Source organism: Tursiops truncatus, chromosome 15 (assembly GCF_011762595.2).
Source record: "Tursiops truncatus isolate mTurTru1 chromosome 15, mTurTru1.mat.Y, whole genome shotgun sequence".
Lineage (NCBI taxonomy): Eukaryota > Metazoa > Chordata > Mammalia > Artiodactyla > Delphinidae > Tursiops > Tursiops truncatus.
In genome coordinates, this window is record NC_047048.1 from 71,102,722 (window position 1) to 71,125,612 (window position 22,891).

The 22,891-nt window shown below is 47.8% G+C and overlaps 1 protein-coding gene across 2 annotated transcripts; it reads right to left on the minus strand.

The window, feature by feature from the left end:
• Positions 1 to 113: 113 nt before the first annotated feature.
• TOMM34 (translocase of outer mitochondrial membrane 34) lies at positions 114 to 21,482 on the minus strand. Of its 2 annotated transcripts, XM_019943817.3 has the most exons (7): positions 21,145 to 21,401; positions 16,299 to 16,398; positions 15,030 to 15,182; positions 11,938 to 12,107; positions 6,816 to 6,963; positions 1,278 to 1,404; positions 114 to 1,034 (listed from the first exon to the last, which is right to left on the minus strand). In XM_019943817.3, exons 1-7 carry the CDS (start codon positions 21,269 to 21,271, stop codon positions 930 to 932), a joined length of 930 nt encoding a protein of 309 aa, XP_019799376.1. In that variant the 5' UTR covers positions 21,272 to 21,401; the 3' UTR covers positions 114 to 929. The 2 variants fall into 2 exon arrangements, 1 of the variants encoding a protein (XP_019799376.1); XR_012326360.1 differs by lacking the exons at positions 114 to 1,034; positions 16,299 to 16,398 and adding an exon at positions 5,253 to 5,403 and having other exon boundaries at positions 1,279 to 1,404; positions 21,145 to 21,482.
• Positions 21,483 to 22,891: the final 1,409 nt, after the last annotated feature.

Sequence of the window (22,891 nt, forward strand, 5' to 3'; positions counted from 1 at the left end):
CCATGCAGACATTCCAGTAAATCTGATCAAAGAATGGATGAGTGCTCCATAAGCAGTCTTTTTTTAAAATTATTGCAAAGTTCCAAAATGAACCGAAACTGAAAAAGCATAAATGAAAGTACAACAGACGTTTATGTAGAAAACATTAATGCAGTAGCTTCAACACAGGGTTCAACAGAATCAGTCAGTTCAGTTCAGATTAACGTCAGCATATTACAAGGAACTAAGAAGCCTCGAGGGGTCCCTGCCCGGGACGGAAGGACACTGACTTCCAGGAGGCCTTTCTCCCTGTCTCGCCTTCCGAAGTGGCAGCCACACCTTCTGGCTCTTGAAACAGCTCAGGCGCCTCCACGCAGGGGACGGCAGCACAGAGCCACAGACAAAGCCGGCCAAGGGCCAGGTCCTGCATCCCCACCAAAGGAGGGCTCGGCCAAAAGGCACTGGGGCTTAGAACACAGAGCGCTGTGCCAAGGACCGGGCAGGGACAGCAGCGCTGGAGACCAGCTCAACAGGCTGCTTTGGGTGTAGGCGGGTCAGGGCTTCCCGGTGCCCCCCACGCCCCAGCCCAGGTTGCTCAGGTGGACCACGGCGAGGGTGCCTGGTGACGCTGGAAGGGCAACTCGCTCTGGAGCGTGCTGGGCAGAGACAGAGCCGAGGGCTTTGCCTATGAGGACCTGTCTGTGTGACCCGCTCGCTGTCTGCAGCACAGGGAGTTCGGAACAGGGAGAGACCTTTCCAACAAAACGTCTTGTTTTTGACTACACTGAGCTTAATGTGAACAGGCAAGTCCTCTGGAGGGGTGGGAGGCCATCACATCTCCAAGGGGCAGAGGAGGGCGCTTCGGAGCTTGCTCTGGGGCATGCCGGGTCCCGGGAGCAGGCACGGAGGAAGGTGGTCAGGCAGAGGTGTCCTGCTGCCCCTCTGGGTTTTCAGTTTAAGCTCCGGTTAACCTCCTGCCGCAGCTTCTGTGCGGGACCGTTCCTGGGCTCAATCTGCAGGAGGTTGTTGATGTCCGCAAAGCTGGCTTTATAGTCCTGAGAGGAGAGAGAGGGTGTGGGGATGGAGCCCTGGCCCAGGGAGACCAGGCGGGGGTGGGGACCGCTGCTGAGCCCGCAGAGGGTTTCTGCACCCCAGGCTGGAGGCCTGCCTGGAGCACCCGGGCCCCTGGACCAGAAGGCACGTGGCAGGTACGCCTCACCTTAGCCGTGCTCTGGAGGTGCCAGCACAGGCACAACTGGCTGGAGCCCTGTTGGTGCCTCCGGCCAGAACCTCTTTACCTTGAGTGCCTTGTAGGCTTGAGCCCGTCTGTAAAACGCCTTCACGTTCTTTCCGTCCAGCCTGAGGGCTTCCGTGCAGTCCTTCACGGCCTCCTTGTACTGCTTCAGCACCAGATGGCAGAGCGCCCTGAGGGGAAAGAGCGGGCCACGCAGCGGTCTGAGGAGCGCCCTGCGGCTCCCCGAACGCACCGTGCTGGGTGCTTCCTACCTCCCTCAGTCCTCACAGCCACCCAGCCCCCTTCTGCAGAGGTGACGCGGCTCAGAGGGTTGAAGGGACGCGCCAAGCTTCCACCACTACAGAGGGGCAGACCTGGGACTCAACCCGGGCTCGAATGACCCGAGATCCTGACCCTGTTCGGTGCTATTGTTCTCTCCGCCTTACACTCCCACACTGTACTCTTTCAAGCTATAAAAGGCTTCCCGAAACGCTCCCCTTGATAAAAAATTATCTACGTCAAGAAAAAAAACAAATACACAGGCTCTAAGTAAATAGCAGGCATGCTGACATGTTAGGGGCGAAATGTAAAGATGTCTACAACTTACGCATCAAAGATGATAAAGTGGATCAATAGATGGCTATAGTGACAAAGCAAATATAACAATATTCTTTTTAACTGAAGCGTACTTGATTTTATAACAATGTTTATGAATTTAATTGGGAAGTATATGGGTGTTCAATACATAATTCATTCAACTTACATTTTGAAAATTTTCACATTCTGCATCAACTGGGCAGGGGGAAAGTATATATTTGTATCTCTCTCATTCAATTTTAGTCCTTTCCCCCAAAGATAATCACTAAAAACAAAACAGATATCCATTCCACCTCACTTTTTAATGGATACGTAGTATTCACTTGTATGTACCATAATTTATTTTATTAATTCCTTATCAGTAGACATTTTTCACTGTTTCCAGTTTATAAATAAACGATGCTACCATAAACATCCTTGCGCATAAATCTTAGACGCCTATGAGGAGGGACTGCTGCATCAAAAGGTACATACATTTACATTTTTGATTATTACCAAAATGCTCTCCAAAAACCAGCTGACCCTTGAGGAACACGGGTTTGAACCGCGCAGGTCCACTTATATGCAGATTTTTTTCAGTAACAAATTCTACAGTATTACACCATCTGCATTTGGTGGACTCCATGGATGCAGCAGAACCGCAGATACGAGAGGACGACTGTGAAGTATGCTGAGATTTTTTGACTGCAAGGAGGGTCAGTGCCCCCAACAGCCGCCTTGTTCAAGGGTCAAGTGTACTTAAGAACAGTTACTAACAGAGACTATTTTCCTGCAACTGTACCAACCCTGGGTCTCAACCTTTAACTTCTGCCAATATGAAAGAAAATAGCATCTGTTTTAATGTAGTTGCTTTAAATATAGGTAAAGCTGAGTGTCTTTATATAAGATTTTTAAATCTTATGAAATAAAATTTATCCAACTTCTTTAATGACTTCTGTGGGTCCCCCTCCACCACCACCAAATACCTTCCCCACTGCAAGACAGTTAACCCACACACTGTTCTAGAACTTAATGGTTTTACTTTTTACATTTGAAACTGTGATCCACTTAGAATTTATTTTAAAATAAGGAGTGAGGGTAGGGATTCGGGTTCCTTTTGAACTCTCTCCAGCCAACCCAACACGATTTATTGGATAATTCCTCTTTTTTTCCCACACTTTATCATATCTAAATTCTCTTATGCTGTTATTCTTTTCCTGACAAATTATGGAATTATTACCAAGAATGTAAAAAAATTCTAATATTTTCACTGAGATTGCATGGAACTTATAAATCAACTTAGAAAAAGCTTCTCCTTGTAACAATTTAAAAGCAGGCACAAATTCTGTGGCATTCTTCCCATTGAAGAGGTCCTATGTTCTTTCCTCTTGAATGTAGGCAGGTTCTGTGACGGTTCTGACCAACAGAGTACAGAGGAACGTGTGAGTCCCCGTGGCCGGCTACAGAGGTCTGTAGCGTCAGCCTGTTCTCTGGGAACACCTGCTCTTGGAGCCTTTAGCTGCTCTGCGAGAAGCCAACTACCCTGAGGCCACCATGCTGTGAGGACACTCAAGCCAGCATATGCGACAAGGCTGCCAGGAGAGGAGAAAAAAGGCTCCAGCTTGCTCTATCAGTTCCATTCCCCAGCCATTTCAGTCATCCCAGCCCTGGTGCCAGATATGCAGGAGAAGTGTTTAGATGACTCCAGTCCCAGCTACCATCTTGTTGACCCTGAATGACAGACCCGGAGTAAGAACTGCCCTTTCCGAATTCCTGGCTCACGAATCATGAGCAAAATAAAACAGCTGTTGTCAGCCACTAAGTTTTAGAATAGTAGTCCCTGATCTAAATTTGAACACAGAAGAATTCTAAGGAAACTAAAGTGTTCTCTCAATGGACTCTGGTAATTTAAAGAATTAGCCAAATTTCTGGGAAGCAGAGGAACCACAGTATAAGCATTAGGTACTATTTGGTGACTTCCTAATACAAATGTTGCAATGAAAATGATTACATATGCACTCCAAAGATTATATTCAAGATGTGAAAAACGCATAACTTTGGCCTATAAAATAAACACCCTTGGCTTTTGGTAAACAGAATGATTTTGTATCCAATCAGAAGGGTTTTCATTATGAAGGAGACAAGACAAGTGAGTGAAAAGGAACTCAGGCTTTGGAGTATAAACACCTGACTTAAATCGCAGCTCCACCATGTATTAGTTGTTTAACTTTATGATCATTTAATTCTAAAATTAAATGATCTGGGACCATGACCTAACCTGAAGGACTAACCTGAAGGACCGCTGTGAGTACTAAATGAGACTCTTCGGAGGTCCATTCAGGGCCTGGCAAATTGTAGGTGCCAAGTACCTGACAGTGATGTCCACTCAGGTATCAACTGTACAGATAGAACCGGAGCCTAAGATGATGCACTGATCCATACAGATGCATATGTACGAAGTGAGGCATTAAAATGGCATCCAGGATGTGGTATATTCCGCCACAATGGATAGGAAATTGATCTGTATAAAGTTTTCAGTCTTCTAAATTAAATTTATACCATCAATGTAATTACATTCAGTCTTCTAAATTAAATTTACACAATCAATGTAATTACAATGTAATTACAACCAAAAGCCCAACAAGATACGGTTTGGAATTTATCACAGTGAACCTAAGGTTTAGCTAGAAGATCAAAGCTGGGAAAATAGCCAGGGATACTCTGATTAAGAAGATTAAGGAAAAGACCAGCCCTACAAGATATATTGCAAAGCAATAGTAATTAACAGTGTGGCACAGACATATTTGCATGAAAATCAGTATTTAAATAAAATCAGTATTTAAATAAAACACTGTCCTGAATGTGGTAAAAATCCAGGAAAATGGGTTAATAGAGGTCTCCAGCAACATGAGGTAATAAGCAAGGCCAGAGAGCCCACAGAAAGAGGAGTTAGAAGATGATGCTGGACTTCCCTGGTGGTGCAGTGGTTAAGAATCTGCCTGTCAATGCAGGGGACACAGGTTCGAGCCCTGGTTCAGGAAGATCCCACATGCCGCGGAGCAACTAAGCCCGCGCGCCACAACTACTGAGCCCACGTGCCACAACTACTGAAGCCCGTGTGCCTAGAGCCCATGCTCTGCAACAAGAGAAGCCACCGCAATGAGAAGCCTGCGCACCGCAACGAAGAGTAGCTCCCGCTCGCCGAAACTAGAGAAAGCCCGCGCGCAGCAACAAAGACCCAACACAGCCAAAAATAAATAAATTAAAAAAAAAAAAAAAAGATGCTGCCGCACAAACATGAACAAAGGGGCTGCAGCCCTTTTTCCCGAGTTAGCCTGGCTGACTGAGGCACCTGGGTCCAATTGGCCAGTAAAACCACAGATCCAAAATGCCAAAATCCATGCTTTAAAACTAAAAGTTCCCTTTTCAACTCATTTGGCAGCAAAACCTGACCTGAACTTACATGAGGCTGCTTAGGCTTTCTTTACACCATTCCATGTGATCCTGGAATTTCCGTATGTTTCACTGCAGAAACACTTAACGATGAACTTCCGCGAGACGCCCAGACCCTGCTGGAGTGTTATGGGACTCAGCATATGCACTATGATACCTTCCTAAAATCGGAAACACATTTTATCCCAAGAGTTTTGGGTAAGGAACGGTGAGCCTATAGGAGACCCAAGATTTCTGAAATAAAGAGTAATGATGGGAAGGAGAAACAGACTCACAAGATTTATTAACGACTTATAACAAATGTTTGGATCAGATCTGGTCCCTTGCTGAATGTTTCAAGCTTCTGACAGTAAAACTAACAGATCTCACTGGAGCCAGGTTCCAATTCTGTCTCCGCCATTTACCGGCTGGGTGAGCTGAGGAAAAGCCCTTCCTGCTCTGAGCCTTGGTTTTCTCAACATTAAAACAAGATGAGCATCTACTACCAATACCTTTGAGGGCTACTGCTGAGCAGGGACTCCTACACAATAAAGAGACAGTACCCTGGCTCCCAGGCTCTCACTGTTGGTGGAAAGAATCACCGACCACTGGCAGCAGCTCAGGGCGCAGGCCCTTCTATAGCGCCGCAAGTCCAACCCCTCAGGCTAGACTGGACCCTTCTCTCTTGCTCAGGCCAGGCAACAGTTAATCCATACCCTGGGTTCTGCCCTGGTCCTCGCAGACAGACAGTGCCGAAACTTCTAACCAGAGGGTCTTGGAGAAGCCCACGGGGTGAGAGTCGGGGAAGGTGCAGAGGCTTTGATACTTGTGTTGGGGGTGTGTTTGCATAGCAAGCCCATAGCTTTTACTCACATCCTATGTTTTTCTGGTTAATGAAAATTTGGGGGGTGGGGGGGTGAACAAAGCCCAGGCTCCCCATGGGCACCCCTCAGTTTCTGCCCTTTAAGAGAGTGAGTGCCACTGGCAATGCCTATCCCACCGTGACCAGAGTGTGAATGCACGTTTTGAGCTGTAACACACAGGCATACCTCGTTTTACTGTGCTTCACAGATATTTTGCAGATATCAAAACTGAAGATTTGTGGCAACCCTGCATCGAGCAAGTCTACTGGCACCATTTTTCCAGCAGCATTTGTTCACTCATGTTGATAATTCTCACAATATTTCAAACTTTTTCATTATGATTATACTCGTTACAGTGATCTGTGATCAGTGATCTTTGATGTTACTACTACGACTTGCTCGCATGATGACTGGCAATTTTTAGCAATAAAGTATTGTTAAATTAAGGTACGTACGTTGTTTTTTAGACATAATGCTGTTGCACATTTAACGGACTACAGTATAATGTAAACGTAACTTTTAGATGCACAGGCAAACCCCAAAACTCGTGTGACTCGAGTTATTGCGATATTTGCTTTACTGTGGTGGTCTGGAACTGACCCTGCGATATCTCCGAGGTATGCCTGTACTGACTAAATGCTGGGATGCAGAGCCCATCACAGTCTAAGAGAAGACTACGGGAGAATGTTCAGTGTCCTGAAATCTTCCCAGGCCAGCCGTGTGGAAGGTACCTGTTGCTGTACGTGGCGGATTCCAAGTTACTAAACCAGAGGCTCTCATTGTACTTCTCAATCGCTTGCTTATGGTTCCCCTTCTTTACAAGCTCATTGCCTTCCTCCTTCAGAACTCTGGCTCTCTCCACATCCCCAGCAGAAGGCACTAGATACAAATTCAGAAGAGGAAAAAACCATGGAGCAGGTGCCCAGCTGAGCTCCAGGAGATCTCTTGGGCAGCGTCTCTTCTAAGCCGCCTACAACGCTCTCTCCCCAGAGCGTTCCTGCACTGTGTAAAGCATCCTGCCTGAGTAATGAGACCCCCGATCAATGGCTTCTGGGATATTAAACAGTTTTTCCTTTGGAAGAGATTGGGATTCCTGATATAAACATACTTTTACACACACAATGATAAATACACAATAAAAAGTAACCCAGGTTCTGGCCTCAGCACTGCCACTCAGTAGCTGGAAGTCCTGTGTGACCTACCTAATGCTTCTGGACCTCAATTTGCTCGCCAATACGTTGGGGGCAATATCTACTCCACACAGGGCTACTGTTAGGATGAAATGTGAGAAAACAGGAGAAAGTGCAGAGCACCCTATAAACTTAAAGTAGGAGAATAAGTGAGAAAGTATTTAAATAAACAAGCATCTGGTAAAAACGGGTGAAGATCCTGCGCTTCCAGAAAAGGGCAGAGGTTATCTGCTACTCCTCAGTTGTTTTGGTCTGAGCCTGTGTTCTCCCCAACTCGACACCTGCAGCTGTGCCCCAGCCTTCGGGGTGGCGGGGTGGGGAGAGGGAGAAAGGGAGAAAAAGAGAGAACAAGATGAAATGCCAGCTGCTCCACCTGGCCTTGGGGCCCCCCACTGCACCGCCCCAGTTAATTATTCCAGCCCCAGCTCCCATATAACCTGCTTTTTCAATTTTTAAAAACTATCTTTATAAAATACTCAATACTTATGACAAGGGTAAGGTTTTAGGAATAAAACTAATACCCTTGAACTCATCCCTCATCTTAAGAAACAGAACATTTACTAAGACCTTTGAAATCCTGTGAGCCTCTCCCACAATCAATCCACCCCAGGAGGAAACCATCGTCCCCAATTCTGTGCACACCAACCCCCCCCCCCCGTTTTCTTGGTTAGTTTAACTATATATACAATCGTATCTATAAATTGTTTATTGTTTACGTTGTTTTAGAACTTCACATAAAGGAATACCTAATTCTATGTATTCTTTTTCCCCTCAAAATTATATTCCTGAGATGCATCTGTGTGGATGCACACACCTGTAACTCCTTCATTCATTCCCACTGCTGCAATGCAACTGATTTATCCGTTCTACTGTTTATGGAGACTTGGGTTATTTTGCTTTTCGCTCTTACCAAATTTTTTTAATTAAAAAAAATATATTTATTTATTTTTGGCTGTGTTGGGTCTTCGTTGCTGCGTGGGCTTTCTCTAGTTGCGGCGAGCGGGGGCTACTCTTCGTTGCAGTGCGCGGGCTTCTCGTTGCGGTGGCTTCTCTTGTTGCGGAGCACAGGCTCCAGGCACGCAGGCTTCAGTAGCTGTGGAACGCGAGCTCAGTAGTTGTGAGGCACGGGCTTAGTTGCTCCGCGGCATGTGGGATCTTCCCGGACCAGGGCTCGAACCCGTTTCCCCTGCATTGGCAGGAGGATCCTTAACCACTGCGCCACCAGGGAAGTCCCTCTTACCGAATTTCTGCTCTGAACGTCCTTGTACATGTCTCCTTGTGCACACGTGCAGGAGTTTCTCTAGAAGCAGAGCCAGTGGGTTGCAATGCGCACACACCCTCAGCTTCACCTCGGCTCTGCAACGCACCCCACGCTGCCCCACGCTTGTCCCCGCTAGCCACCAGCGATGCCCCACCACTTCATTCTCTCACTCCTTCCACTGCCTCTGCCAAAAACCCCCTTCCCTTCGTGCCTGAAGAGCTCACCCTTTCAGGCCCAGCTCAACCTGTCACCACCAGGAGCCTTTCCCCAGCTCTCCCAAGCACACTGATGGCAGTTCCCAATTTGAATTCCTCAAACATTAGAGACTCTAAAGCACCTGTTCTTCCTCCTGTATTTTATTATTTTTTAAAATTTATTGAGATACAATTTATCTACCATAAAATTCACCATTTAAAGTGTACAAATCACTGATTTTAGTGTATTCCCAAAGTTATGCAACCATGACCACTACCTAATTCCAGAACGTTTTCATCACCTCCAAAAGAAACCCCATACCCATTAGCAGCCCCTCCCATTCCCCTGCCCCCGTCCTCGGTAACCACCAATCTACTTTCCGTCTTTTAGGATTTGCTACTGTGGACATTTCATCTAAACGGAATCATACGATATGTGCTCTTCTGTGACTTCCTTCACTTCGCATAGTGTGTTCAAGGTTCATCTGTGTTGCACCATGTATCAGAATTTCCTTCCTTTTTATGGCCAAGTGATGTTGCACTGTATGGATATACCACATTCTGTTTACCCATTCATCATCTGAGGGACATTTGGGTTGTTTCCACTTTTGGGCTGCTATGAATAATGATGCTGTGAACATTTGTGAACAAGCTTTTACGTGAACGTGTGTTCGATTCTCTAGGAGTGGGACTGCCGTCGCGTAGCTCTTAAGTGTATGTTCGTTTTAATGCATCTCGTGTGAAGCCCTTTACACACATAAAGCTTTCAGCCCCGGCTTGGGACTTGAGTGAGCAGATAGGAACCTATCTCACCAACAACACGTGGTGGGGTCCAAGTCAGCTGGAAAGCCCAGCCAGAGTCCCACTGGCAATTCTCTTTCCTCTCTCCCGTGCCCTGAGAGGCTCGATGGCTCCTTCAATTCAAGATGCTGTGTATTTGATAACAATTCAGAGGGCTGGGGTAGGGGAAGTGGTGGCAGGAAAGTTTCTTTTGACACTGATTGTAAGATACCTCCTGATTTTAAAAAGTTAACTTGTTTGGGGGAGGGGAGAGGGATTATTGCATTTTTAGACTTGGGGAGATTAGTCTTACATTTAAAGGTTACCCCCAGAGGCCAACCCAGCATTTTTATAGAGGAGGAAAAGGAGGGATGGCTCCACAGCTTAGACAACAGTGCAGGCCAACCCGTACTGCTGAGGCTGCAGAGAGAAGGGGTGTAGACACAGAAGCAGCAGGCAAGGCTGGGCGGTGGTCCCTCTACTGAGCATCTCTGATGTGGCCTCCGGGGGCAGCCCGTGGAGAGAAAGTTTACTCTGTGCTACATCAGACACTAAGCAATAGGGATCTGTTCCTTAATTCTCCATACCATGGTGTCACAGGAAAGGCTGAGGAGCTCCAAGGGGCAGAGCCCAGAGAACTCTGGACTCCAAGCCCAACCCTGTTCCTTCCATAATGCCACGTATTACTTCACCTCCCTGGGCCTTGGTTTCCCGATCTGTGCAGTCAGGAGAGTGATCCCTTCCCTGCCTGAGTCACTCTGTCATTATCAGGACCAAACGAAATGAGTTAATAGGGAGGTGAGCATTCTTTAAAATGACGGACACGTGGGTGATGACGTATCATGGGCCTGGATTCATTTAAGCTCATTGGTCTATTCATGCCACAGATATTAATAAGCACCTGGTTAGAGTTCAACCTCAACTACCTCTTAAAGTAACTACCACTACATTTTTATTACCTACTGTACGCTTTGTTTATCTAAGTCACTCTAACCTCAGAAGAAGCTCCTTAGGCTTCCCTCCTAGTACTCATGCCTCCTACTCCCTGCCCAATACTCACACCTTCCTGAAACCTGGGTCTTTACAGTGGTCTCCTTCTCGGGACTCTTTCGACGCATTAATGTTTTGGCCTTCCTCCTGTATTTTAAATTGCTCTGTTTATGCGTCTCAGTCTCTCACTGGGCCGAGAGCTTCCCGAGGGCCTCTCTGGGCCACACTGCTCAGCACAGGGCCTGGGACACACCTGGCCGTGACTCCAACAAAAGAATGAAGTAAATGGTAGGTGCACTGAAGGCGTCGAGTTCATTAGCGCCCCACGTTCTCGTTCTAGGGAGGGAATTCTCCCCACGGCCAGATAGGTTTCCTCCTGGGAAGGGGAACGACTCCTGCCCTCCTGTACACCCGATGCAAGGCTCCAGCCCCGCCTCCTCAATACCTCACCTCCCATCCTCAGTACCTCACTTGCTGGGCTGGGAGGACTCCCCTGGAGCATTTAAAGAGTTTCCAGTTGCCCCTGCCTGAAGAAGGGCCTCTTGTTTTTATAGAGCTGAGGTGGACAGTCTCCTGTTTGGGGCTACCTGGCTTTGATCTCCCGTCTCTTACTCATCCTCCTCCAGGGACTCATACAGTGTGTGTGTTCCTCTAGCTATGGAGGTGGAGCAGATGGCATAGAGCTGAGCTCATCACAAAATCTCAAGCCCTGGTCACAGTGACTAGTGTAGGGAATGGCCTGTGACCACATAAGGCCAAAATGAATTAAGAAAAGAGGAGCTAGGGATTTGGGGGAAAGAAACCCTCTCTTAGGTAGCTATCAGAAAAAGAACTCTTTCTCTCCCTCTGGGTCATGAGGCATGGCACATGGATGCGAGTCAGTGAACTGCTACAGCTGTTGTACTACTTTGGAGGGAAAACTGCCTGCAGACAAAGACGATACACATTAGAGAAGAGCGCAGACAGAAGTGCAGAGAAATGGAGCCAGAGTCTGATGATGTAGTGAGCTGCTGGAGCAAGCCATGCCTGAACCTGAACTCCAGGCCTTTCAGTTATATGGGCCAATAAATTCTCTTTATTCTTTTTACCACATGAAGTTTTTCTGTTCTTTCAACCAAAAACATCCTACATGATACATCCAAATGCTGCCGGAGGAATGAGAAGGGAACGAACACCGGATACCTGTGCGCCAGGCTGGGAGCTCAACGAGCCTCACATCACCTAATCCCTACACCTGTGGGGTAGGCTTTCTCATCGCCCACCGTAGAGCTGAGGAGACAATCTCTAGGAGGTTAAGGCCTTTTTGTTTTGTTTTTTACTTTGTTTATAGGATTTTTAAAAGAACTCATCTTACACGAGGCCAATTTTTACAGGATTACTCTAAAGCAAGTGGCTCTGGGGAGACTGGACTCTCTCCGGGCAGGAAGTCACAGCTTACCTCTGCTCTTCGTAGCTGTGGTTTCTTTGGATTTGCTTTTAGCTGTCTCTTTGCAGTCTCCCGAAGGCAAACACTCCCACCTCTTCTGAGCGGAAACAGGCACCAAGGGGATAGAGGGCAGCTTCTGGCGCCACTCGGGCCCAAAGGAGTCCATAAGAGCTCTGGTCATTCTGGAAAGGCAGGCAGGATCACAGAGAGGTTTCCAGCTGGGTCAGGAAGATATTCCTCCTCTCGTAAGCCCAAAGGAGGTATACGAGAGCCAGTTATCATCTGCCCCTGGTTTGAACCATGTCTTTGTACCCTTCTGACTCGCAGCAGGAAAGGAACAGGAGCCTGCCACCATATACGTCTTCTCAGGTCTGCCACCCCGACACCCCCTCCCTGCCTGGCCCTCGCTTGTCACACTATGTTAACTTCAAAGGGATGATCTGGTGCTTGCTAAGGTAATTAAACCTGACCCCCAAGGGACCATGCATGCCCCAAGAACCACATGTTTTATATTTTCTTAATGAATCTATTACAAGGCCATGCAAAAACCTGACATTTGATTAACGCTCAGAGATTTTTTTAAAAATGCAAATCTTACGTCATTCAAATTTTAAAATCTTTCAGTGGTTCCCATTTCACTAGGCTGGCAGGGCCTGAGGCCTGGTGCCCTCCCACCCCTCCGTTTTTATCGTGTGCCACACTGCCTCTCGATCCTCACGCTCAAGCCTTTGCATGTGCTCTCCCCTCCCCCCAGAAGAATCTCCTCCACTTCCCATTCCCCACCCCCACCTTCTAGGCTCAGGGGCCATGCTGGTTTTGTTAACTGAAGTCCAGCACCTGGCACATTACCTGGCACCCACGAGGGTCCATTAAGTAGGTGCTGAGTGAGTACATGAAGCTGACTGTAACTTCTGCTCCTACAACAGTGTTCCTGTGTTACTAGAATGAAGAGCTCACAGACTGGTATCACTAAATACTCAGGGGCTCTAAGCCCCCAAAGCTGTTGTTCTGATCGGCCCAGCTGCTTCAAAACTCTACCCTCCTCCACCGTTCTCCCTAACCCTCCACCTTGGACTTCCTCACACCCTAAACACAAACCTACCTGCACGGCCACACAACAATTCCTATTTCTCTCCCATCAAAACAGAAGAGCCGACAGGGCCAATCCCTCCACCTCGGCTCGGGAGCCATCTTTCCCTGCCTCTCTTGGGCCGCACTCGGCCGGCACCGCCCTCTCCCACACCTGCATTCTTTCTCTCTACCGACCCCAACGCTCAGCAGCTAGCTCCCTCCTCCTGGACGGACCCCTGACACGGCAGCTACACTGCTCTGCCCCTTCCCAGCCAGGCTCCTTAGGCCCACTGCCATTTGGCTTCGGATCCCATTGAACTGCTTCCATCAGAATCACCAGTGACTTCATTCCTAAACCCCGAGTCTACGTAAGCTCATCGAAACGCCTGATCTGAATGACGTCTTCATCCCCCTGAAACGCTCCTGCCTCCGTGATGCTAAATGCTCCAGTGTCCTCCTCCCGCTTCCGCTGCTGTTCCTCTGTACGTCCCTCAAATGCTGGATTCCTCAAACTCCATCCTCTTCCCCCCACACACTTGCTGTGGTGCTCTGTTTTTTCCCCACAACCTCAAGCCGCCCCTATGCTGATGACCTTCAGATCTCTATGTTCGGCCCGTAGTTTTCCCCCTTTGCTCTGAATGCATGTAAATGCCCAGCCGGCTTCTTGCTTCTCTGGTCTCCGCCCCACCGTCACCTCCAACTCAGGGTGTCAACCACCTGGACGCCTCCTCTCTTCTTCCCTTCCCCCCACCCTCCAACCGCCAACACTTGTTGAAATACCACCTGAGTGTCCCCTGAATTGATCCCACTGTTCTCTATCCACCATCTCTCCTGGATTACTGCCCGCCCCATTCCTATTCTGTTCTCCTTCATGGTCGACACAGCGGGCAGCCACTCAGCTTTTCTCTCAAATCTGCTCATGCTGCCCCCCTGCTAAAGACCCTTTCACGATGCCTCACTGTCTGGGTTAAATCCAAGCCCCTGGACACAAGGCCCTGTGTGATCTGGCCTCACCATCCTTCCTGAACCGAGCCGCTCGCGTGCAGCACCATGAGCAGTGGACTTCTCGCAATCCCTCTAAGGCCTCCTACTCACCCACCTCGCACACGCGGCCCGTGCTCCTTGCTGGCCCCTGGCCCAGAGCACTACTCATCTCTCTGTCTCAGCTCACCTTCTCTGGAAAGCCCTCTCTGGACTCCCCCTGGCTGTTAGGTGCCTTCTACCACAGCACTTATCACACTGCAGGTTTGCCTATGACTGACTGCCGTCCTCCTGGAGACCAGGAGCTCTACTAGGGCAGGAAGAGGTATGTCTCAGTCATCGGCCCAGGCCCTAGCGCAAAGTCTGGTACATAAGTGGCAGATTTTGTTGAATGACAGAGACTAAAAGGAAGCAGAGAGAAAACAAGTCAAGCCAGAAAGGACGCACTAAACAGATACCATGGAGTCCTGTTCAGGGTTTCTGTTAGTGTGGTGTCTGGCTTTCTAACAGACCATGCAAAGAGGGGAAACATGACCAGTTACCCAAATGAGGGCATCTGCTCAGAAAACCAGAAAGACATTTCACCTGACGGGCCTTGTGAAGGGGTCACAGTACAATATACTGAACCATATCCACAAACAACAGCCCTACAGCCTGGGGTGACAGCTGCTTGTTCTGTGTCTTACTTTCCCCACTCTAGTTAGCTCTTTGGAGCAAGTGGGGTCTACCTCTTTTTTATATTGGTATTCCCCACTGAACCCGGCTGAAACAGAGCTCAATTAAGTACGACTGTGTGAACGCATTTGAGCATCTAGGCAAAAAAAAACACACAAAAAACCCCAAGACCCCCACAACTCAGTAATTCTGACCCCTTAAAAACCTGCTAAAATACAACAGCAGACTGTCCTTCCACACTTTCTGCACATGCTCATTAGGAGTTTCTAAGGCTAGCCCAAAGGGATCCTCCCAGAAGACGACCAAAGCAATGGTTCCAAGCTAATCAGGGAGGACAGGACATCTCAGAGAGACTGACCACAGTGGCCCAGGCTCACCTGCTGCTGCCTTCCAAGGCTGACGTCACACGGTCATCAATCTGCAGCACGGTCAGGTAGTCCATGTAGGCCAGGGTGTACTTCTCCAGGGCCTCGTAGGCTGACGCTCGCCGCAGCAGGGGCTTCATGCCAAAGGGAACCAGGGCCAGCGCTCTGGGACAGGAGGCAGAAATGTCATCGGGCTGCTGAGTCACCAGGGCTCCCCGCCGCAGTTCCTGCCAGATAGGGCATCTGCAGCACTCAGTACACGGGAGGTCATTTCTGACAAGACAATGCTAGACGGTGAAGTCTTAGAAGAGGGACTTTTCAACTTAGACTGAAGTGGAGTAGGGAAAGAGGGCAGAGAACCACTACTGTTGTGAAACGTGTGCGCGTGTGCATCGATTTTCATAGCTGCGATCCCCCGAAATCAAGAATAAGTGTCTTGTAGCTTTCATGCTTCTATGTTTCTGTAGAGCGTGGCCAAGTGGGAATAACAAACAGGCTTTGGAGTCAGATGGAGCAGTGTCTGAATTCCACCTCTGCCACTAACCACGTGGCCCCAGGCAAATCACTCTACAGCCTCAATCCTCCACAACCCAGTTCTAGCCTGGGAAGGATGGCTGACTTACCCCACAGAGTGCTTATGAGCGCTCCACGAAGGAAACCTAGCACAGGGCCTGGTAAAACCAACTGAGCACAGGCTCCACGAGCATGCTCACCCTTCTCCTCCTCTCCCACCCATCACCAGGGCATGAATCTAAGGCAATGTCACAGGACGTCAGATCTGAGAACACATTAAGGTACGTGTGCTAGTTTAGCGATGACCATGAAGGCAATCTCAGATTGGCTTGAAGAAGAAAGTATGAAAAACTGTTTAACGTCCTCTACACCTGGTCATTGCTTACTTCTTTCGAGGCTATCTATTAAGCTCCATCCCTCTTTCTTTCTCTCCCTCCCTCCCTCTCTCACCCACATCCACCCCAGAAAAAAACCTGAGCAAGCCAGTCACTAGTCTGCAACTCCACCTCATTCCCAGGTCCCAGATCTCACAAAGCCTTAAAGGCCTACCTCTAACTGCCCACCCTACTCCTTTCAGCAGCAGAGCTGAGGCTCCAAAGACACAAGTCAGGGGCCACAAGGACCAAAGACAGCTTCCTATTCTCAGTGACCTGCTGACACTTAGTGACAGTTCCTAATATCTGTCGCAGAGGTAACTTGGTGGGACCAGAGAAGCCCAGCCTCTCCTCCCGAGCCCCCAGCACCCCAAAGTCAGCCCTGCCCGCTCACGAAGTGCAGTCCTTGATGCAGTCTATGCAGTTCCCGTCCTTCAAGTGGCATGCTGCTCGGTTGGAGTAGAGAACACTTTCTTTTTCTGGGTCTGAAGAACCTGCCCAAGTGGAAGCAGAAAGTGCACTATTAACAGGCTGGGAAATGGATGCCTCAGGATATCCGGAGTGCATCCACACCCTGAGCTCTCTGGGGTTTAGTAAAGGGCAGCAGAGATGACTGTAACCCCATCAGGCTTGGTGGTCTGATGGGCTGGCAAGTCTGGCAAGGGAGTGAGAACACCCAGCTTCCTGCCATTCAAAGGGCATCAAGCATCTGCTCATTCACTCAGCTCAGCACTGAACGCGGTACCAGGCCAAAGATCAAAATGAAATAGCTCAAAGAAATCCATGCTGTAACTACCTGGGTGTGTGTGTGTGTGTGTGTGTGTGTGTGTGTGTGTGTGTGTGTGTGTGTGTGTGTGTGTGTGTGTGTGTGTGTGTGTGAATCCATGTTGTAACTACCTGGGGGGTGTGTGTGTGTGTAAACCCACGTTGTAACTACCTGGTGTGTGTGTGTGTGTGTGTAAACCCACGTTGTAACTACCTGGCGTGTGTGTGTGTGTGTTAATTTTAGTACAAGAAGCGTGTAAATCCAATAAAGAAGAAAGAGACGAAAATGTCATAAATGCTATGATAAATGGATCGAACAAGTGTTATGGGGACACAAAAAACTAATTCTACCTTCTCAGAGAGGACTTTGCGAAGTCCTCTGGGTCTGGCAGGACTACAGAGAACTTAATCAGCAGAAGGGCTCAAGCTATGCCGTGGGGAAGAAATCATTACTGCCTTTCCCTAAAGGCAGTCCTTATCCTTAGGAATCTCAGAAAGCTCAAGTCCTTTACTGTGGCCACAAGGATTTTCATTTCTAAAAATAATTTTTCAACCACTTCATACCCACTAGCATGAGCCATAATGAAAACAAAAAGTGGAAACTGTCAAGTGTTGACCCAGTGATTCCGATCCCAGGCATATACCCAGAACAACAGAAAACAAGCTCTCCTTTGAAAATTGTGAAACATATGGAAACCAGTATAAAAGATAGTTGATATTCATCACTAAACTCAGCATACAATCTATTTGTTTCCACCTTTTTGTTTTTGATATGACTAAAGCTCCGCTCATCCCCACCCTTTTCCCTTTGCCCGCTTCCCAGTCCCCCAGAGGTTGGCATAATCCTGAACTTGGTATGTCACATTCTCATGTATGTCTATCTTTATTACATAGGTATTCACAGGCAAGACACAATATCACTTTCTTTCTTTTTTTTTTTTTTGGCCATGCCGCACGGCATATGGGATCTTAGTTCCCCGACCAGGGCTCAAACCCTCACCCAGTGCAGTGGAAGCACAGAGTCTTAACCACTGGACCGCCAGCGAAGTCCACTTCCTTTTAAAGCTTTCCCTAAGTGGCATAACCACTGGACCACCAGGGAAGTCCCTGTCCTTTTAAAGCTCTTCCTAAGTGGCATCATATTGCCTCTCCTGCAGCTTGCCTTTTTCACTAAGTATCATGTTACCATACTGATGCATGATCTCTTTCATTCAATACCAAATATAATAAAATTATCTTCTTTTTTCTCTTATTTTTGCCAGGCCCCGAGTGAGATAGCAAAGTACAGAGATAAGTAAAATACATCCTTGCCCTTAAGAAGCAAGCACAAGTATTCAAAACTTGCAATCCATCTCAAGTTACCAGAGCACGGTTGCTCAGAAAACAGCAGTGGTGTGGTGGAAAGGGCATCAGAACCTACAATCCAGCCTGCGATCCTGCACAAGTCATTCAATCCCCCTGATCACATGTGCTCACCTATCGGATGAAGGTATCATTTCACAGACTTGCTGGAAGGGTTTGTTGTATTAGGTTGCTCCCTGCTCTCCTTTCAAGATCAGGGAAACTGATCAGAGAAATCAAGGGACTTGCCCATAAATTACCTAGAAAATCAGTAGCAGGATCAGAACCAAATTCTGGTCCCCTGCTGAATCCAGACATCAGGCCACCTCTTCTTGGGGCCCAGAATAAATCCATACAAAAAGACAAGTTTTTCCAGGCCAGCTGGGGTAGGATGAAAGAAGAAGGCAGAAATATCAATACCTCACATTCCTCAACAACTTTATTAAGTTGAGATGAAGAGCTGGGCCTACAGAGAAGTGTTCTAGAAAAAAAGACAGGGCAGTGGAGCAAAAGAGTGGCTTGAAACTGCAAAAATTCAAACAAAAAAGACTGAAACTTAGAGAGGATTTGGAAAAAAGTCTAGCAAAATGATTAAAAACTTGGACTTGGGAATCGGAGAGACCCACATTCAAATTCTGCCTCTGACATGTCTTCACTGTGTCAGCACAGAAGAGGCAATTTAACTCTTCTGGATCCCTCATCTATAAAGCGTCTTACCCATAACTTAGTATGAAGATAAAAAGGGGTAATGTCGGGCTTCCCTGGTGGCGCAGTGGTTGAGAGTCCGCCTGCCGATGCAGGGGATGTGGGTTCGTGCCCCGGTCCGGGAGGATCCCACGTGCTGCGGAGCGCCTGGGCCCATGAGCCATGGCCGCTGAGCCTGCGCGTCCGGAGCCTGTGGTCCGCAACGGGAGAGGCCACAACGGTGAGAGGCCCGCGTACCGCAAAAAAAAAAAAAAAAAAAAAGGGGGTATTGTCTATAATGTCTAGCAGGTACTCAACAAATGCTAGCCAAGGAAATGAGAAAGAGGAGGAAGGCAAAGGGAAAGAGGTACCAACGAGGGGCTGAAAGGGGTTCCAATGAGGCTCTGGGATAAGACATTCTGGAGAGGCTTTGGGCAAAAGGCTGTTGTTGGCTGAAATGAGCCGGAGGCTGGGAGAACTGGTAACAAAAGGTTACTCCTCTGTTGAAAATTCTCCAGTAGCTTCCCATCAGAGAATAAAACCCAAACTCCTTACCATGAACTGCTATGTAAAATGCCTACATAATAAGGTTCTTTCTCTGTAACTGACCAAGTCTTACTACTTCCCCCACTGGCTCCCTGTGCTTTGGCTCCTGGAACACACCCGCTGATTCTGTCTGGGGCCTTTGAAATTACGGTTCCTTCAACCTGGAATGCTCGGCACCCAAGACTTTGTGCAGTTGGCTTCTTCTCACCATTCAGATATCACCCCAAATGTCACTTCTGCAAAGAAGTTGTCTTTGACCTCCCATTCTTCATAAAGGAGCTCCCCAGTCAAACCTATCACAGCATCACATCTGTCTTCTTCAATAGCCCTGATCATTATTGCACAGTTGTTGTTTGCTATTTACTAGCTTAAGATCACACCTGTGGCTCCCTCACCAACAAGGATGTATGACCCTTGAGAGGAAGGACCTTCTCCATCTTATTATACACTCATTACATGCAGGTGCTGAACAAATGTTAATTTAAGTAAAGACTGACCCGTTGAGGAGAATGAGAGTTGCCTCAGGGATCAGAATGAGGCCTAAATATCAGAATGGGGTCCAATAGGACAATTAAAAAGCAGGCAGCTCACACACCTACCAGGATGGCCACTATCGAAAGAACAGAAAGTAAAATGTGTTGGTAAGGATGCTGAGAACTTGGAATCATTGTGCCCTGCTGGTGGGAATGTAAAATGGTACAGCTATTATGGAAAACAGTATGGAGGTTCCCTGCCCCCTCAGATTAAAAATACAATTACTATCTGATCCAGCAATCCCACTTCTGGGTATGTATGCAAAAGAATTCAAAGCAGGGCCTCGGAGATATCTGCCCATTCATGTTCATCATAGCCAAGAGGTGGAAGCAATTCAAACGTCCATTAACAGATGAATGGATAAAGACAATGTGGTATATCCGCACAATGGAATATTATGCAGCCTTAAAAAAGAACGAAAGCCTGTCACATGCTACAACATAGATTATAATGTCATAGAGATTATTCAGTCACAAAAGACAAATACTGTATTATTCCACTCGTTTGAAGTACCTAAAGTAGTCAAAATCATTGACATGGAAAGCAGAAAGGTGGATACCAAGGGCTGGGGGGAGAGGGGGAATTAGTGTTTAGTGGGTACAGAGTTTCAGTGTTGCAAGAGGAAAAAGTTCCAGAGATTTGTTGCACAACGACGTGAATATACTTAACTCTACTGAACTCTACACTTACAAATGGTTAAGATAGTAAATTTAATGTTTTTTTAACCACTGTAAAAAATGTTAAAACATCTATTAATATGGAAATATGTTCCTGTTATGTCATTAAGTAAAAAAGAACCAGGAGGTCTTCCCTGGTGGGGCAGTGGTTAAGAATCCGCCTGCCAATGCAGGGAACACGGGTTCGAGTCCTGGGCCGGGAAGATCCCACATGCCGCAGAGCTACTAAGCTTGTGTGCCACAACTACTGAGCCTGCAAGCCACAACTATTGAAGCCCGCGCTCCGCGACAACAGAAGCCACCGCAATGAGAAGCCCGGGCACCACAACCAAGAGTAGCCCCCTCTCGCTGCAACTAGAGAAAAGCCGGCACGCGGCAACACAGCCAAAACTAAATAAATAAATTTTAAAAAAATCCACACACACACAGACACAAAGAACCAGTAATAAAACCATGTTACAATAATAATAATAATAAAAGTGGAAAGAAAGGCTAAGGAAGTTTCTCGTAGGATGCCCAAGCTGGGGGAAGGGGGAGGAATGGGCGGGTGGTGGGAGGGCCTGGTTGGCCAGTCGGCCTCGGGGTAAGGAAGCCCTAGGCCGACAGGGCCAGAGCGACGTCTGGGTAGCTGGGGCCGGGGGAGACAAGAGGGAGAAGGAAGCCTGGCGGCGAAATGGGGGTCCGGGGTCGCACCTTGCGCCTGCAGCATCCGTAGCGCGCGGCTGTAGAGTGTGGCGGCCTCGGCGAACTGGCCATTGCGGAAGCTCAGGTTGCCGGCGGCGCGGAGCTCCTCCACAGAGTCTGGAAGTTTGGGGGCCATCCTGGCGCCGGACCGGTAAACTGGGGGGTGCCCCCGGTTCCCGGCGCCGAGGCGCGCCCAACCGCGTCTGGGCGGAAGCACCGGCTGCGACTATTTGGGTGCAACGGCTACCCTGGCGGGGAGAGGGCGGGACGGAGCGGGGCACGGGCGGGGCCTGCGCGAACCCGAGGCTCCTAGTGCCCCTCCCTCTGCGCATGCTCAGTTCTGACCTAGCGCGGAGCTGCATTGGGGTACCCGGAGATGCGCTGGACGTTTTGGCTTGCTAGAACCCTAAGGATGAAACCGTGAACAGGTCCCTACTTGCCTGGTGTTTACATTCTAGGGGGGCCTGACTTGTAGTTACCTCATGAGCAAATGAAGGCGATAATCTCATAATGTGTTTAGTGCTATAAGGAAAGCAAAACAGTAATACCATAGAAGGTGACCACGTGGAGACTTTTTAAGTAAGAGGGGTGGGGAAGGCGTCTCCGAGAGACTAATAATTGAGCCGAGACCTGAGACTATTTAGGAAATGCTGTTTCAGACAAAGGGTTAGCAAGTGCAAAGGCACTTAGGCTGGAAACTGGCACCTAGTTATCTATAGATACTGATTTTATAAATGAATGCAATGATAGATTGATGTAAATCTTTCGCTGAGGGAAACTAGCTTATCTTCAGACTCATTTGACTTCACTCTATGCCCTACTTACAGCTCCAATTTTTTTTAAGCTGCTTGTTGCTACCTGTGCATATTAAGCTGTTTCTTTTGCTTCTTAACCTTTGCTTATGCTCTCCTCTTCCTGGAATTCTTTTCCAAACACTTTTTTCTCTTCCGTAATCCTGACTCAACCACTAATTAACTCAGACATCGTCTCCTCCATAATCTCCCTCCTCTGCTCGTATTGCTCCCGGATTTTATTCCTAATTCAGCTCTGATTCTGGAATTGTCAGTGTCGATGAAAATTAATGAATAGTCAATCTGTGAAAGAAGTGGAAAATTTTATTTGAGCCAAGTTTGAGCATTGTAACCTGGGAACAGCACCTCAGCTCTGAGAACTGTCCCCCCATTAGAAGTCAAGGCACAGTTATATAAGTTTTTTGAGACAGAGGGCAAGTGTCATTGTGACCCCCTACAAGATCAAGAAGGAATGTTATCTTTTAAGAAGTTGTCTTTATGCTAGGAGAATGTTGCTGTTTATGGTTGAGCAGGTATTTCTGCTGATGGGGAGGTTTGGTTGATGCATAATGCAGATACACAATGCTCAGTAGGGGGGAGAGAGGAGGCCAAAGGGCAGAGAAGAATTTTTATGTTCAAATTTTTGTCTTGCCATAAAATATGAATTTTATTTCACATCAGTTTACAGTTTTTCTCAGACTGTGAGGTCTTTAAAGGCAGGAAGTAGGTCTTCTTTATTTTTCTCTCCCCAGACCTAATAGGATCTGGCACCCAACATGCGCTTATAAAGGTTTGTTGACAAAAACCTGGTCTCTGCCATCAGGTATTTAGTTATACAATTGACCCTTGAACAAGGAAGGAGTTAGGGACAACCAACTCCTGCACAATTGAAAATCCGTGTGTAACTTCACTTGGCCCTCCTTGTCCAAGGTTCTGCAGCCTTGGATTCAACCAACCTTGTGTTG